The sequence below is a fragment of the Scyliorhinus canicula genome, chromosome 9, assembly GCF_902713615.1.
Source record: "Scyliorhinus canicula chromosome 9, sScyCan1.1, whole genome shotgun sequence".
In the NCBI taxonomy this organism is placed as follows: domain Eukaryota; kingdom Metazoa; phylum Chordata; class Chondrichthyes; order Carcharhiniformes; family Scyliorhinidae; genus Scyliorhinus; species Scyliorhinus canicula.
In genome coordinates, this window is record NC_052154.1 from 153,940,229 (window position 1) to 153,956,869 (window position 16,641).

Here is a 16,641-nt window from a genome sequence, read left to right on the forward strand (position 1 = left end):
TAGGCAGGGAATTCCAGGATTTTGATCCAGCAACAGGAATGAAGTGATATATTTCCAGGTTATGATGGTAAGTGACTTGGAGTGGAACTCCCTGGTGGCAGTTGTAGGTTGGGAGGTGCTGCCTAAGGAGCCTTGGCGAGTTCCTGAAGTGCGTCTTGCAGATGGTACACATTGTTGCCAATGTTTGTCATTGGTGGAGGGGGTGAATGTTTGTGGATGGGGTGTCAATTAAACAGGCTGCTTTGTCCTGGATAGTATCAAGCTTCTTCAGTGTTGTTGGAGCTGCACTCATCCAGGCAAGTGGAGAGTATTCCATTCCAGACTTGTGCCTTGCTGATGGTGGACAGGCTTTGGGGAGTCAGGAAGTAACTTACTTGCCGCAGGATTCCAAACCTTTGACCTGCTCTGGTAGCCACAGTATTTATATGGCTAGTCCAGTTCAGTTTCTGATGAATGGTAACCCCCAGCATGCTGACAGCGGAGGATTCAGTAACAGTAATACAATTGAGTCTCAAGGGCGATAGCTAGACTGTCTTGTTGGGGATGGTCACTGCCTGGCACTTGTGTGGTGTGAACGTTACTGGTCACTTTTCAGCTCAAGCTTGGATATTGGATATTTCCACAAGGCATCCACTGTTGCGGAGAGGGATGATATTTCACAGGGTTTCATGCACCTGATCACGTAACAGTGGAAATACAATTCTTTAAAAGAAACTGTTTTCTGAAACAAACACACAGTTCTCTGGGGTTTCTTGCGACGGCTCACTTTGTTTTATTCACAACTCTCTCTGCGCAGCACACTGCAGGATTTGACATGACTACTCCTCTAATACGGATTTCAATCTTTCCTTAAATGTGTTTTTTCTCTTTCATCTTCAAACTCATTGTTCTTATATTTCTTTGGAAGTTGCCTTTCCCAGACTATAACAATCGTGTTTCCCTAATGCACTACTTTCAGGTAAAATAAACTTAATAACTTTTCTTCATTAATCTATGATCTTTGCCAGTTGTAAATCTTTTATACTTGTCTTTGAAATTCAACAGCTAAAATCCAATAAGCAAAAAGCTTTTTTCCTTATGTAAATCTTTACTCATGTTGGATTTACTTGTAACCCTCTAACTTGGTCATCTCCACTTTAAATGTCTACTTTTACATTTAGTCCTTTTGATGATTCAAACTTGCAAACTAACTAAATTCAGCTTAATTAGTCACATGCGCACACAGCGCCCACAGGCCTGCTTCATCAAAAAAATGATATTTTCTTCCCAGGCTTCTTCAGATCAGCCATTATCTTAGTGATGTGTGAAGCAGGCTTGAGTGGCCGAATGGCCCATACCTGTTCCTATTTCTTATATCCTTATTTTCAGCCCATTGCAGCCTTTGGCAAGCTTTCCAATTAGCCCCATTCCCGTCTTTGTCTAAAGTCCCGCAAATCATTTCCCCTTTGTGTATTCCCTTTCAGAAGTTACTAAACCTGCTTCCAGCACCGTCAGTCACTTTGTTTCTCCAAGCAAGAAGCATGATCTGTCAAGTGTGGCCCACATCCTGACAGGATGGGTGGTGAGTTTATTTGGTGCACTAAACTGACCACATTAGTCTCAGCTTACAGTCGCAAAATATCAAGTTGCAAAATGTGATGGGCTTTAATTGAAATAACCAAGAATGCAACTCAACAATGATGCAACTGAACATCAATGGTCCAGTTTGCTAGGCTTTTGCTGACAAGAATATGCAGGTATAAGTTTAGCTGTTACCATTTATGCCTTGAAGAACAAGGACTTCTGATTGTGCTATCTGGACACTCAATCTTTACTTTTGCACTCTTGCTTTTTCGCTTTGTGCAATGCAGTAGAATTGCAGTCAAAAAATTTTTTAAAAACACGTCAGCTGTTAGTATAGGTTGCTGACCGGTACAGAATAGAGGCAGCAATAAATGCAGGTGAACTTGAAGCTTTATCGACAGATAATTACATTACTGATAGATAATTACAGTCTAACTTGTCTGCATGGCATTAGAACATGGCTGTGATTCCAAGAATGAAAACAGAAAATAGTGGAAACATTCAGCATTTGTGCAGAGCGAAACAGAATCAACTCTTCAGGTCAGGACAGCTCCAAACAGTGGTGAGCACAGCTGCATCACAGCACCGAAGTCCCAGGTTCGATCCAGGCTCTGGGTCACTGGCCGTGTGGAGTTTGCACATTCTCCCCGTGTTTGCATGGGTTTCGCCCCTACAACCCAAAGATGTGCAGGGTGGCTGGATTGGCCACCTACTCGTTTGAAAACCAGTTGTTCCTGCCATAAAAATAGCTCAATGGTAACTTGGCCACGCTAAATTGTCCCTTAATTGGAAAAAATGAATTGGGTATTCTAAATTTATATTTAAAAAAAAGGACAGCTCCAAAGGTTCACCGACCTGAAAAGTGGGCTGCATTTCCTGCATTGTTCAGGGCTGCAACATTGGGACCAAACAGGAGCTGTGAGCCTGCGCATGCTCGCAGCGAGACCAGTTTTTCAACCTTCCAGGAGGTAGCCGCCTAACTGATGCTTCCTCATTTGCCTTCCTATTAATAATCGAGGGCAGGTTTTTGATTCTGCCGGCCCAAGAGGGAAGACAGTTCTGGAGCCTCGACAGGGTCAACAGGTGAGATCGGCATTTATAAGGCAGGCTGGCGACTATGAAATGGCTATTGGAGGCATGGATTCAATTCAATAATTACGAGGACAATTAGATAAGACCCCTCAGAAGGGAGGAGAAACCCTTCCAGTGGAATAGTTTAAGCCATGGCTGTGGCCTTTCCACCCGCAGCCCAATCAAATTCCTCAACGTCCGGAATGCATCGTGGTGCCATCCCAACACAAATCTCTCTTATTTTTCCCTGTCCCCACCTCCTAGTCCCAAGTTCATTTTGTACCAACTCACGGACCAGATTTGCTTCCATTTTCCAGTTGCTGGCAAGAGGACTGTGAAGATGGATCCTTTTCTTAAAACTAGAGGTGGCCAGAAACTCAAATAGGCAGTGTACTTACTGGACAGGATCTCACAACAGAATGTACTAGAGAGAGCTCCTCCAGAGGAGGCAGTGGCGTAGTGGTATTGTCGCTGGACGAGGGAGACCCAGAGTCATGCTCTGGGGACCCGGGTTTGAATATGACCATGACAGATGGTGAAAATTGAATTCAATAAAAATCTGTAATTAGACGTCTAAAGGCGACCATGAATCCATTGTTTATTGTCATAAAGACCGTCTAGTTCAGTAATGTCCTTTATGGAAGGAAATGTCATCCTTACCTAGTCTGGCCTACATGTGACTCCAGATCCACAGTAATGTGGTTGACTCTTAAAGGCTCTCATGGATGGGAAATGAATGCTGGCCCAGCCAGCAATGCCCACATCCCCTGAACGAATAATAAAATACAAGAGTCTAGGGCAGGACAGAGCAGTGTTAGCTGTGTACAGAGCTCCAGGGCCTCTGGTTAACAGCCTACAAAGGAGAAATTTAATCGGGGATAAAGCAGTATAAAGATGATTTCTTGAGGTACAGTTTTGTCAATTCTGCCAATGCAAATAAAGATGCAAAGGTCATGTGTGTTATATGCAGGGAAGTACTGGTAAATTAAAGGAGAAGTTTCAGAGTTTGCAAGAGAAGTGGTGGGTGATAAAATCCTTTTGAGTTGAGGCCACAGTTAGTTATCAATTTAGAGCACGTCAAAAGCCCATGAGGTTGTCAGTATTCTGGAGTAGCATCTCCCAGGCATCCAGTGCTGAGTAAAACACACATTTTTCTGCTATTGCCCTTCACAACAACCTACATGTGAGAGGTTGGATTATCCATTTTCATAAAGATGAAGGCAGCACAAAGAAACTGTCTGAGATCTGCACCTGAAAAGCACATTTCCCTCTGCTCCTTTGAACCTGCTTTAAATAAGGTCGTGAGGACCAAGCACATTTCATTAAAGGTAAGCTAACATGGTGTGGGTCCTGAAGATTGGTCCGTTGGCAAAAGTGGGTCCCGGGAAAAAAAAGTTTGAAAAACTCCACTTTAAGCCCACTGCTCAGATAATTTTGCCCTCCATCTTTACATGGAATATGCCCCAAGGTCTCCAAAATTTAACTGCTGTTAGCAGAGAAAGTTTGTAGATCGTCAGGCATCTTGCATTTCCAGTACTAAATTAGGAAAACATTATCATTTTTTTTGAACATTAGAGAGAATCATAGCACAGAAGCACGACATTTGGCCAAACAGGTCCATGGCATCTTTATATATTCTGTGCATGTCACTTCCCACCACTTTTCATCTTACTCTATCCTTTTATGCATTTCTCCCTTTTGTATTGATCTAGTATCTTTTTAAATGCACTTATGTAATTCACTACAACTACGTCTTGATACATATTTGCACACTTTCTAGAGTACATCGAAAAGATAGAAAACTACATTTTTGTCGAAGTCCTCCAATGTTTTGTTAAAAATTGCTCTGCTCAGACAAGGAGGAGCGCAACAGACACCTACAGATGCTGAAAGATGCCCTCGTACGAACGGGATATGGCGCTCGACTCATTGATCGACAGTTCCACCGCGCCACAGCAAAAAACCGCACCGACCTCCTCAGAAGACAAACACGGGACACCACTGACAGAGTACCCTTCGTCGTCCAGTACTTTCCTGGGGCGGAGAAACTACGACATCTTCTTCGCAGCCTCCAACACATCATCAGCAAGGATGGACATCTTGCCAAGGTCATCCCCACACCCCCACTACTGGCCTTCAAACAACCGCGCAACCTCAAACAAACCATTGTTTGCAGCAAATTACCCAGCCTTCAGAACAGCAACCACAACACCACAAAACCCTGCCAGGGTAATCTCTGCAAGACATGCCAGATCATCGACATGGACACCACCATTACACGTGGAAACACCACCCACCAGGTACGCGGCGCATACTCGTGCGACTCGACCAATGTAGTCTACCTCATACGCTGCAGGAAAGGATGTCCCGAAGCGTGGTACATTGGCGAGACCATGCAGACACTGCGACAACGAATAAACGGGCATCGTGCGACTATCAACAGGCAGGACTGTTCCCTTCCAGTTGGGGAACACTTCAGCAGTCAAGGACATTCAGCCTCTGATCTCCGGGTCAGCATTCTACAAGGAGGCCTTCAGGAGACGCGACAACGCAAAATTGCTGAGCAAAAACTTATAGCTAAGTTCCGCACGCATGAATGCGGACTCAACCGGGATCTGGGATTCATGTCGCATTACATTCGGCCCCCACCAACAAGCCTGGACTTGCAGAGGCCTACCGACTGAACTGGCTTGGGACAATTCACACCTCTTTAACCTGGAGTTACCTCTCTCTCTGCATCTTTGATGATTTGATTGCCTGCAGGTGCTCGCATTCCGGGGCATCTCTGACTGTGTCTATATAAACATTTCTGGAACAAGCCTTTCCATTCACCTGAAGAAGGAGCCGTGCTCCGAAAGCTCGTGTTTGAAACAAACCTGTTGGACTTTAACCTGGTGTTGTAAGACTTCTTACGTTGTTAAAAATTGACAATTACTTTTCCAAGGTTTGTCAGAAGCAAGCTCTAACAATTTACCCTGGTGTCTGTTAGATGCAAAACCGTCTAAGGTAGTCTATTAAAATAAAAGGACAACATAATCTAAAGAACCAGGGTGATGTGTTGGGTATGCTGGGTCTGTGATGACTGCGTTTACCAGAGCAGTAGAAGAGACAGGCTACCAACACTTGTAGAAGTACAACTCTCTTTTATTTAACTATGAGCTGTTAAAAATACTTGCACTGTGGGTCGACACTATGTTAGGTTGACTGAAGACCTCTGGCTAACCTGACCAGACTATACTGCTAGCACATGGCAAATGTTCGTGCTACTGATTACGGGCTCTGGTTGTTTCAGAGGCTGCATCCCGAATGATCGGGAAAACTAGTGTCCTCTGGCTTTATAGTGACCCTGCCCTGTCTGGTGATTGGCCGCTGTGTTGTGTGTGTTGATTGGTCTTTCAGTGTGTCAGTCAGTGTGTGTCAATGCACCATGATATACTTGTATGTATATTATGACAAAGGGGATACTATTTTAACAGTCTGGATGCTCTCATGATTGATGATCATTAAATGCTCCACTTTTGTGTGGAGGTTTGATGTCATTCAATCAACATCACTAAAACAGATTATCTGGCAATTATCTGACTGCTGTTTGTGAGGGGTTTCTGTGCATAAATAGGCTTCCACTTTTCAACATTACAACAGTGACTGCACTTCAAAAAGTGCCCCATTGGCTATGGAGTGCTTTTGGATGTCCTGGGCTCTTGAAAGAAACTACAAAAACAGAAATTATTTCTATCTTTAGTATTTGTTCTTTTACACTTCTTGTTCTAATTATAGCTTCTGCAATTGGCATCTGACCTATGTCACTGGGAAATATCAGAACTTTGAAACTGTTGGACCATGTCTAATAACCAGACCGTCAGCATTGTTGCACATACCTCCTCTTCTACATCTATGAAAGGACTCATATCGAGCTCAGCTGGAAAGGTCATTCGGTCATTCAGTTTAATCCTGTGCATCGTAGTATAGTCAAAGTCAAAGCGCTTCAGTTGCAGCGTTAGCAAGTATGGAAAGTGCAGGAACTTCAGCCCCTGTAGAAAGAGATTGCAAGTCACATTCTGTTCAATATTTTGGGGAAAGCACATTGGCCAGTTTTCATCACTCTGAAATTAGTTACCTTGCGCGCATCACATTTTTTCTTGCAGCGTTCACAGAAATATTGATTGGGTCCATCCAAGGTTTCAGGTTGGACAAATGCTTGCAATGCTTCTTCCTAGTGCGAGAACAAACAAATATAAATAAACACAACATCATGGGACCCTGTCAATTACAAACCTTCCTGCACATTCAAATCAAACTTACCAATGAAATAAGGTTTATATAAATAAGGAAATAAGACTATGCTCATGTAGACAGCTTCTTTCAATTATGTAGGTGGAGGAAGAGCAGAGGTCCCAACGTTAAATCGTGTATAGTCAGATCTCGGTTAATGTCAGGACGTGATTCTTCTCCGAGAGAATTGTGGATCTCTTTAACAGGTGACTAATAAAGTAGATGATATGTTGCCTTTAATCTCCCAAAATTTGCCAGATTACGGAAAGGTTCCATCAGACTGGAAAATAGCAAACATAACCCCTCTTTTCAGGGAGGGGGGGCAGCAAACAGGGTATTATAGACCAGTTAGCTTGACATCTGTCATTGGGAAGTTGTTAGAATCCATCGTTAAGGAGGCTGGACATGTGGAGCAACTCAAGGTAATCTGGAAGAAGTCAGTATGGTTTTGTGAAAGGAAATCATGTTTAATCAATTTACTGGAGTTCTTTGAAGGAATAATCCGTAGAATCCCAACAATGTGGAAGGAGGCCATTTGGTCCATTGCACTGACCCTCTGAAAGAGCACAATACCTGGGCTCACTGGCCCACAGGAGCAAACCCATGCAGACATGGGGAGAATGTGCAAACTCCACACAGACAGTAATCAGAGGTTGGAATCGAACCCGGGTCCCTGGTGTTATGAAGCAGTAATGCTAACCAGTTTTGCAGCTGTGTGGGAAACACTGGATGGAACATGTCCATTTTCACTCTGTTCATATGTCTGTATAGATCAGCCCTCTGTAATATCAAACCCAAACAAATATCTGGTGGTTCTCAAATTTGATTCTTGGTGAGGTTCCCAGTGGAATATCTGTCAGTTTAGTTTGTATGATCTATGATGTTGATTACATTGTTACTCTATACTTAACCATTCTAACGCAGTTCACGACATCCCACGTTCTATCCTTTATAAACCTGTGGTTATCCAAAACGATGCTCCTAACGTTCTAATACACCACACACATTGTATTAGTTATATGTTTGCTGAACTACAGTGGTTCGGATACAGTGAGAAATAATTCAGAATGTCCAAATCATCTAACAAGCATGTCTTTTGGGACTTGTGGAAGGAAACCGGAAGCACCCAAGGAAATCCATGCAGACACAAGGACAACATGCAGACTCCACACAGACAGTGACCCAATTATTATAGGAATACTGCATTCTCTGAACTGCTATTTTTTGATTACATTAAACCAATGACTTGTTTGCCTATTCAACTGAATATAAAACTCCCAAACACATTATTTTAATAAGAGGATAGTTCATCCATAGTTCGGCTAACATCCAGCCCTCAACCAATATCACCAAAACAGATTATCTGATCATTTATCTTGCTGCTCTTTGTGTGTACACACAGTTGTTTGCCCATACAACAGTGAATACATTTAATAATAATTTACTTGCCAGGACATCCCCGGACATGAAAGCATTAGATAAATTCAAGCCTGCCTTTCTTTTATTGTTAATTGGTTTCATATTCCAATTCTTATTTTGTATGCATGTTGCAGTTAACATTCTAAAATAGTCATCTGAACTATCTATTTTTGGTGAATAGTTCACTTACCATTACTTGGAAAATGATAAGCTTTCCCATTTTAGACATGTAAGTATCAGCATAAGACACATGGAGATAAAGTCACTGTTTAGAAATTATATATATTTTGGTACCAATTACCCAACTTCCAATATTTCAAATTTTAAAAAATAGTTCTGTAAAGGAATTTCATTAGTCCCATTCTGTTGCATGGCCTTATCAAGTGCCATTTGGGGTAAAAATGAAACACCTACCACACTGTTAAATGCCAGATTGGAGCCATATGGTCTAATAACCAGTGGGATGTCAAGATACGTATCGATTCTCCAGCTCTCATAGCCACACTCTAGACACTTGACATAGTCCTTTAATTTTCCTTGGTACAGCTGGTTAATGAGATCAGCCTGAAACAGGAAGTACAATGCAAGATTCCTTGGAATAAACACTAAAACACAATTGAAATTTAGTGCGAAGCAATACAGTTTCACACATTCTATAACTTGACTTCAATTCTAGAGCAGCAAATTTCAAGTAGAAGTGAAAGATTGATGCATGAACCTAACAATATCATCAATTAAGTAGAAACCAAAACCCACCAAGGTTGCCGCAGGATGCGATTTAAACTTAGGTCTTTGAATGACTCTTTCCAGGAGAATTGCAGCAAATAACATTTGCATTTAAAAAGCTTAATTAACTCTTAGACATCAGTATGACTCAGTAACAACAGGGGAGGAAAACAGACTTTGAAAATTCATAACTTAAAAGGAGGAAAAACACCTATGAATTTAAAAAAACAAAGAAATAAATTCAGACATTTCTACAAGGCAACAATCCATTAAAATATTTTGCCAAAATTCCACTTCCTCATTTAGCACAAGGACATGAACGGATGTCAGACTTGACTAAGTGGGTCGAACTCTTGCCTTGCAGTCAGAAGGTTCTGATGTTCATGTCCTACTCCAGAGACTTGAGCACAGAATCTATGCTGACACGAGAGGCGCAGTACTACTGCTGCATTATCAAGAGGTGCTGGCTTCCAGTAAAACTGAGCCCCAGTCTTCCCTTTCAGTTATGACTACTATTTGAATAATAATTAGTCTTACAACACCAGGTTAAAGTCCCAACCGGTTTGTTTGGAGTCACTAGTTTTGGAGGCACAGCTCCTTCATCAGAGAAAGTTCTCCTGGTGTCCTGGCCAATATTTACCCCTCAATCAATATCACTAAAACAGATTGTGGGGCCTTGCAGTGCACAAATTGAGTGCTGGGTTTCCTACTTTGCAATACTTCTAAAATATTTAATTAGATGCAGTGACTTGAAATGTCCCATAGTTGTGAAAGGTGCTATATAAAGGCAAATTCTTCCAGCAGAACATTAGAAATCATGCATATCTTTCTAGTTTTCAAAAATACGTAACCCAAAAGATGGTTAAAAGACAATTGTTTTTAAAAAATCACAGTTTCAAATCTGGAATTCACTTTCTGAACAGGTGGTAGTGGATTGAACCCTCAACATTTAAAAAGCATTTAAATCAGCACTTGAAATGCCATAGCATACAAGGTCACGAATCAAGTGCTGGAAAATGGGATCAGAATAGATCGGTGCTTGATGGCTGGAGAGACATGAGGGGCCGAAGGGCCCCTTTCTGTGCTGTAAAACTCTATGACTATGAAAGCTGCATTCAAGATTAGACTGCTGGATCATGCTTTTTACATACAACTCAATACTGCAATTTCTAACAGTGCCAAAGTGTAGAAGGTCACACTATGGCTGCACCCGCTTTTAAATTGCAGTAACAATAAATACTGCTCTGAATTTTACCTGTGAAGCAGTAGGAGTGAAAATAATAGTTTCATCTTGCCCCTCTTCAAGTAAGGCCAAGCCTATCAGTTGATGTTCTGTTAAAATGAATATGGAGTTACCTGCTCAGTTTGTTTCCATTTCTGTTCCAGTGCATCAAACATGACCCTGCACAACTCTTGAACATCGTGCTGCTGCCAGGCTAGTAAGAGAAAAACCATATTAATTAAGCCTTAAGAAGCCAAATGAAAAGTTTAACTATTAAACAACTTTGAGAATATTTTCTTTCCCCTTGCAGCTTGCAGCTAAGGAGGAAATTAGCCCCATGTTCAGCTAACCTTCACTGCTATCCCAGCCAAAGCTTCGAGTCACATCTGTTGTTTCCACTGCTCTTTTCTTACTAGTTTGCAACAAGACAAACAATCTTTGGAGTTGATAAGGAATGCTGATCACTGGATCTTCTTCGTATTCTTCAAACTCCCATCTGTGAATATATCCACACAGGAATAATTTGTAAATCATGAGGTCAGAATATTCACGGTTCAGAATTCATCTACTTGTGAAGGGTCAGCTGAGGAGCTTCATTATACTGATGGTTGAGGGGCTACTGGTAAAGGATACAGCTATGGTAAGTGCAGATTAAAGTATGACTATGATTTTCATGCCAACCAATAAAACAGTGAGACCAATACATTTGCTGAAACAATATGAACATGTACTATTTGACAAGGTGTGGTCTGTTATGTATCTGGGTCCGAACTAGCATTACAAAAGAGTTGGGTGTCTCAGGAACTGGTATTATAAAATTAAAAATTACATATTCTCAACAAGCAAAATATTAGTGGAAATTAAGTTTCTTTCTCCAAGCAGTTTTCCTCCTACTGCTCTCTCCCAGACAGTCTGCTCTGCATTGGAAAATATTTAATCGAAAGCAAAAGTTTCCAAACTACACCCCCATCGACATCTCTAGTCTCTGGGGCTTGAAAATTGGTCCATCGTAACCCAAATGATTCTATTCTATTTCTCAAATGTGAATTTTGTGGGCCTGGAAGTTTGGAAAGGGCTGTTCCCCTGTGGCCTCTGGTGGATAAATCCTAAATCAGAGTGCCGAGCTCTGTTGGTATCTACAGCTTTGGAAAAGCTGTTTAATGGGAGCATTAGCTTAATATGTGGCCCTGAGGCTCCATGGTATGTACCAGGGAGTTAATGATGACAAAAAATCTTGGGTCTTTGTGTTCCAAAGCAAGTCCAGATGCAAATCTTGATTACAAATAAAAATCAGTGTTTTCAAATTCTCCAGTGTTACAGGTATATTACTGTCTTGTTCTTTTTTAAAGATAAATTTAGAGTACCCAATCTTTTTTCCAATTTTGGGGCAATTTAGCATGGCCAATCCATCTACCCTGCACATCTTTGGGTTGTGGGGGTGAGGCCCACGCAGACATGGGAAGAATGTGCAAACTCCACAAGGACAGTGACCCGGGGCTAGGATCGAACCCAGGTCCTCAGCGCCGTTAGACAGCAGTGCTAATCACTGCGTTACCTGCCTTGTGCTTAAATGGTTAATCATATTCTGTTTCTAGCCATGCAAATAGAAATAATTAAGTGAGTCATTACTTGTACAGTGCATTCCTAAACTCAGGAGTCATGAAGAGCGTCTGCAGCAAACTATTCAGGTAGCAGGTCATAGCTTGGTTTACCAATCCAACATATCCTGCAAGAAACAGAATCCAGAATTTTATTAGTCAGGGTTAAAATGTTAAACTTAGCTCACTGAAAAAAACTTTTCCCATAATAATTTTTTATGAATTCTCACAAAATGGGTATTGCCAGAAAGGTCAGTAGGCATTGCTTATCAGTATTATTGCTTCATTATTTGGTCACTGCTGTTTGTGGGAGCTTGCTGTGTGCATACTGACCCATGTTACAACTGTGTTTTATATTTGGGTAGGACGTTAGCATGGTGGTTACCATAGCTGCTTCACAGCTCCAGGGTCCCAGGTTCGAATCCTGGCTTGGGTCACTGTCTGTGTGGAGTCTGCACATTCTCCCCGTGTCTGCGTGGGTTTCCTCCGGGTGCTCCGGTTTCCTCCCACTGTCCAAAGATGTGCGGGTTAGGTGGATTGGCCATGCTAAATTGCCCTTAGTGTCCAAAAAGGTTAATTGGGGGTTAATGGGTTACGGGAATAGGGTAGATACATGGGCTTGAGTAGGGCCGGTGCAGACTCGATGGCCCGAATGGCCTCCTTCTGCACTGTAAATTCTATGATTCTATTCTGTGAAATTGTCCACTGGTTACAAAAAGCTTTGGGATGCCCAGAAGTTGTGAAAGATGCCATATAAATACAAGTATACTTTCTTTCACTAGGAGTTGAGGCCGAATTGAAACTTGTGACAGATTGCATTTAAGAGGCAAATTTTCCACCAATACTTTTGTTCAAAGCATTCCATCACCTTTTCCTTTTAAAATACAGACCCAGTGGTTAATTTGAAGTTTTAATATTTCAAAATGTAGAAAATACTGGCAAATGGGATTTTTGTCTCTCTACTTTCCCATTCAGCCACCCCAGTTAAAAAAGTTATGTGGGTGCTCATGTTACATAGCAGATCACTGGTTTCTGTGGGACCCTATGCTTTGAACTAGTCGGAGGGTCATTTCAGACCTATCCAATCGTGGAAATACATCTACTAGCTAAATATACAACAGTTAGCAGTCTAAAAGAATCATTTAAACTGCTGATAAGGGCGGCACAGTAGAACAGTGGTTAGCACTGATGCCTCACAGCACCAAGGACCCAGGTTCAATTCTAGCCTTGGATAACTGTGTGGAGTTTGCACATTCTTCCATGTCTGCGTGGGTTTCCACTAGTGCTCCGGTTTCCTTCCACAATCCAAAGATGTGCAGGTTAGGTGGATTACTAGGTTAGGTGGATTACTATGTTAAATTGACCTGTGTCAGAGATGTGCAGGTTAAGTGGGGTTATGGGGCTGCAAGGATAGGGTGGTGGCCTGGTTTGGGTGCTCCTTCAGAGGGTCAGTGCAGACTCGGTAGGCCAAATGGCCTCCTTCTGCATTGTAGGTATTCTATAATACTACCTTGCACCAATAGACATTGCCCACCAATAGACACTGCCCACCCAGGACACAAGTTGTAACACTAAACTCCAAATGAGGATGGCAGTTTAGGTGAAAGCAAAACTAACTTTGAATAAAAAAAACAGAACGACTATCTGACATTGTTTGGGAGGGTAGTGGAGGTGGAGCGATGGTAGGATAATTTGGGGAGGGCTTTGAAGAAGACATATACATGTATCCATGCCAGAACACCCTTCCTCCTTTGTCTACTACAAATGCACAATTTAATCCATGTTTTAACATTGCATCCAGATTTATCGCTTCAGTAGATTTATAAAAGAGTCCGGTTCCAAAGTATCTCTGGACATATACATTACTGGTTCAGGCATCCAATCATGAAATGTTTAGGACCAAAGCCATTTTCCCTCATCAGGAATCATAGAATCCCTACAGTGCAGAAGGAGGCCATTCGGCCCACTGAGTCTTCTCTGGCCCTTGGAAAGAGCACCCTGCTTAAGCTAATGCCTCCACCCTATCCCCGTAACCCTACCTAACCTTTGGGACACAAAGGGGCAATTTGGAATGGCCAATCCACCTAACCTGCACATCTTTGGACTGTGGGAGGAAACTGTGGCACCTACGCAGATGGATGAAACATGGATGAAACCCACGCAGACACCGGGAGAAAGTGTGAGCTCCACACAGTCACCCGAGATGGAATAGAACCCGGGTCACTGGAGCGATGAGGCAGCAGTGCTAACCAATGTACCACCGGGCCGCTCTTGCAAAGTTATTTCAAAGGATGAAGGTAAAACATATCTATGGATTTTAAAAAAAGAAGTTCTGCAAACTTGCATTTGTGGGTTCTTGAAATGAAATGAAAATCACTCATTGTCACAAGTAGGCTTCAAATGAAGTTACTGTGAAAAGCCCCTAGTCGCCACATTCCGGCGCCTGTTCAGGGAGGCTGATGTGCAGCTTTAACAGCTAAATTCTGGATGAATTCACCAGTTTGCAATTATTCAATACTCTTAAATTCTTCCAACTTTGGAAAGAGGCCATCTTATTTTTGTAATGCTTTCATGCAACAAAATCCTTCCACCACTAGATGATGCTATCATTCTTTATAAATATCACACTATGTGGTATCCATAAACAGCACTATAAAGGTATCTGGCAGTACTTTTACTGGCAACTATTTATAGCCGAAATACTGAATAGAGATGGCAACTGCTGCAACTTGGAATCTTGACATCTTTCACTGAAACCAAGTAGTCACTAAATTGCATGATGCACATGCCACATTTAATTCAGATTGAAAGAACATTGTGCTCATACAGCATCTTTCACAACCACAAAACACTTCAGAGCATTCTTTTGTTGGAATATAGGAAAAGTGTGCCATTGACCATCAAGTTCCCACAATCAGCACTGTGACAATGACCAGATCATCTGTTTTTGCAATGTCGATAGAAGGATAAATATTGGCTCGGGCCAAGGAGAGAATTCTCCAGCTCTGGTTTGAAATAGTGACCACCTCCACCACCCTCCCAAACAATGTCAGCATAAACTGCCATCCTCATTTGGAGTTTAGTGTTACAATGTGTGTCCTGGGTGGGCAGTGTCTTTTAAGCCCAAGGAGGTAGATGCGTCCTTGTTCTTACATCTCACCTATAAGGAGAAAAGATTTTTCCACATGATTTGATTTCATGCCAGTTTTCAGAGGCTAGTCACACAGTATAGCTTATAGTGAGCCAGCTTACAGTGCAGACTTGGTTTGCACTGAGTACTGAATTTGGGTGCATTTGAGTGCTATAGAGAGAGTTTGGTGACTGAGGGAGTTAAGTGAGGAGGGTGGAGTTCCAGTTGGTTCACAGCGCAGCTACATTCTGTAAGATCAGAGGGGATGGAGGCTAGGGCAGTTGCATGCTCCTCCTGTAGGATGTGGGAGGTGAGGGATACCACCCGTGTCCCCGCTGACTACGCCTGCGGGAAGTGCACCCAACTCCAGCTCCTCAGAGACCGTGTTAGGGAACTGGAGCTGGATGAACTTCGGATCATCCGGGAGGCAGAGGGGTTGATAGAGAAGAGTTACAGGGAGGTAGCCACACCTAGGGTACAGGAAAAGAGTAGTCGGGTTACAGTCAAGGGAATGAAAACAAAGGGGCAGACAGCGCAGGGATCGCTCGTGGCCGTTCCCCTTCAAAACAAGTATACCATTTTGGAGGCTGGTGGGGGGTGATGACCTTCCAAGGGAAGGCTCTAGCGGCCATGTCTCTAGCACTGAGCCTGGCTCTGTGGTTCATAAGAGAAGGGGGAGAATAGAAAAGCAATAGTGATAGGAGACTCAATAGTTAGGGGAATGGATAGGAGATTCTATGGTCGCGAACGAGACACCCGGAAGGTATGTTGCCTCCTGGGTGCCAGGGATGTATCGAATCGAGTCTACAGGATTCTTAAGGGGGAGGGGGAGCAACCAGGAGGGGGAGCAGCCAGAAGTCGTGGCGCACATAGGCACCAACAGCATAGATAAGAAAAGGGATGAGGATCTAAAAAGTGATTTTAGGGAGTGAGGTTGGAAGCTAAAGAGCAGGACAAGCAGAGTAGTGATCTTAGGATTGCTACCGGTGCCACGTGCAAATGAGGCAAGGAACAGAGAGCGAGTGCAGCTGAACATGTGGCTACAGGGCTGGTGCAGATTGGAGGGCTTCAGATATGTGGATCATTGGGATATCTTCTGGAGAAGGTTGGACCTGGACATGAAGGACGGATTGCACCTAAATTGGACGGGCACAAATATCTTGGGTGGGAGGTTTGCTAGAGCTCTTTGGGAAGGTTTAAAGTAGTTTGGCAGGGGGGTGGGAACCAGAGCTATGGATCAGAGGATAGGGTAGCTGTTGAACAGGCAGAAATAGCATGCAGCAAGTCTGCAAGGAAGGATAGACAGTTGATAGGGCAAAGTTTCACTCAGTGGAATGGGTTAAAGTGCATCTGTTTCAATGCAAGGAGTGTCAGGAATAAGGGAGATGAACTTTCAAGCATGGATCAGTACTTGGAACTATAATGTTGTGGCCATAACGGAAACATGGATTTCACAGGGGCAGGAATGGTTGTTAGATGTTTTCAGAAGAATAGGGAGGGGGTAAAAGAGGAGGCGGAGTGGCAATCTTAATTAGAGAGTGCACCACAGCTGCAGAAAAGGAGGTAGTTGAAGAGGGTTTGTCTACTGAGTCAATATGGGTGGAAGTCTGAAACAAGAAAGGAGCAGTCACTTTATTGGG

At 42.7% G+C, this 16,641-nt stretch overlaps 1 protein-coding gene across 5 annotated transcripts in view; it reads right to left on the reverse strand.

Annotated features, from left to right (window-relative positions):
- The window catches only part of usp47 (ubiquitin specific peptidase 47), a 188,865-nt gene that overhangs the window by 82,260 nt on the left and 89,964 nt on the right, over positions 1-16,641 (reverse strand). For all 5 annotated transcript variants that reach the window (XM_038807976.1, XM_038807975.1, XM_038807973.1 and 2 more), the window contains 6 exons: positions 11,903-11,999; positions 10,624-10,769; positions 10,408-10,487; positions 8,740-8,889; positions 6,752-6,847; positions 6,513-6,665 (listed from right to left, as the gene is read on the reverse strand). In XM_038807976.1, coding sequence (XP_038663904.1) covers positions 6,513-6,665; positions 6,752-6,847; positions 8,740-8,889; positions 10,408-10,487; positions 10,624-10,769; positions 11,903-11,999 — 722 coding nt within the window. The remainder of the gene's footprint in view (positions 1-6,512; positions 6,666-6,751; positions 6,848-8,739; positions 8,890-10,407; positions 10,488-10,623; positions 10,770-11,902; positions 12,000-16,641) is intronic.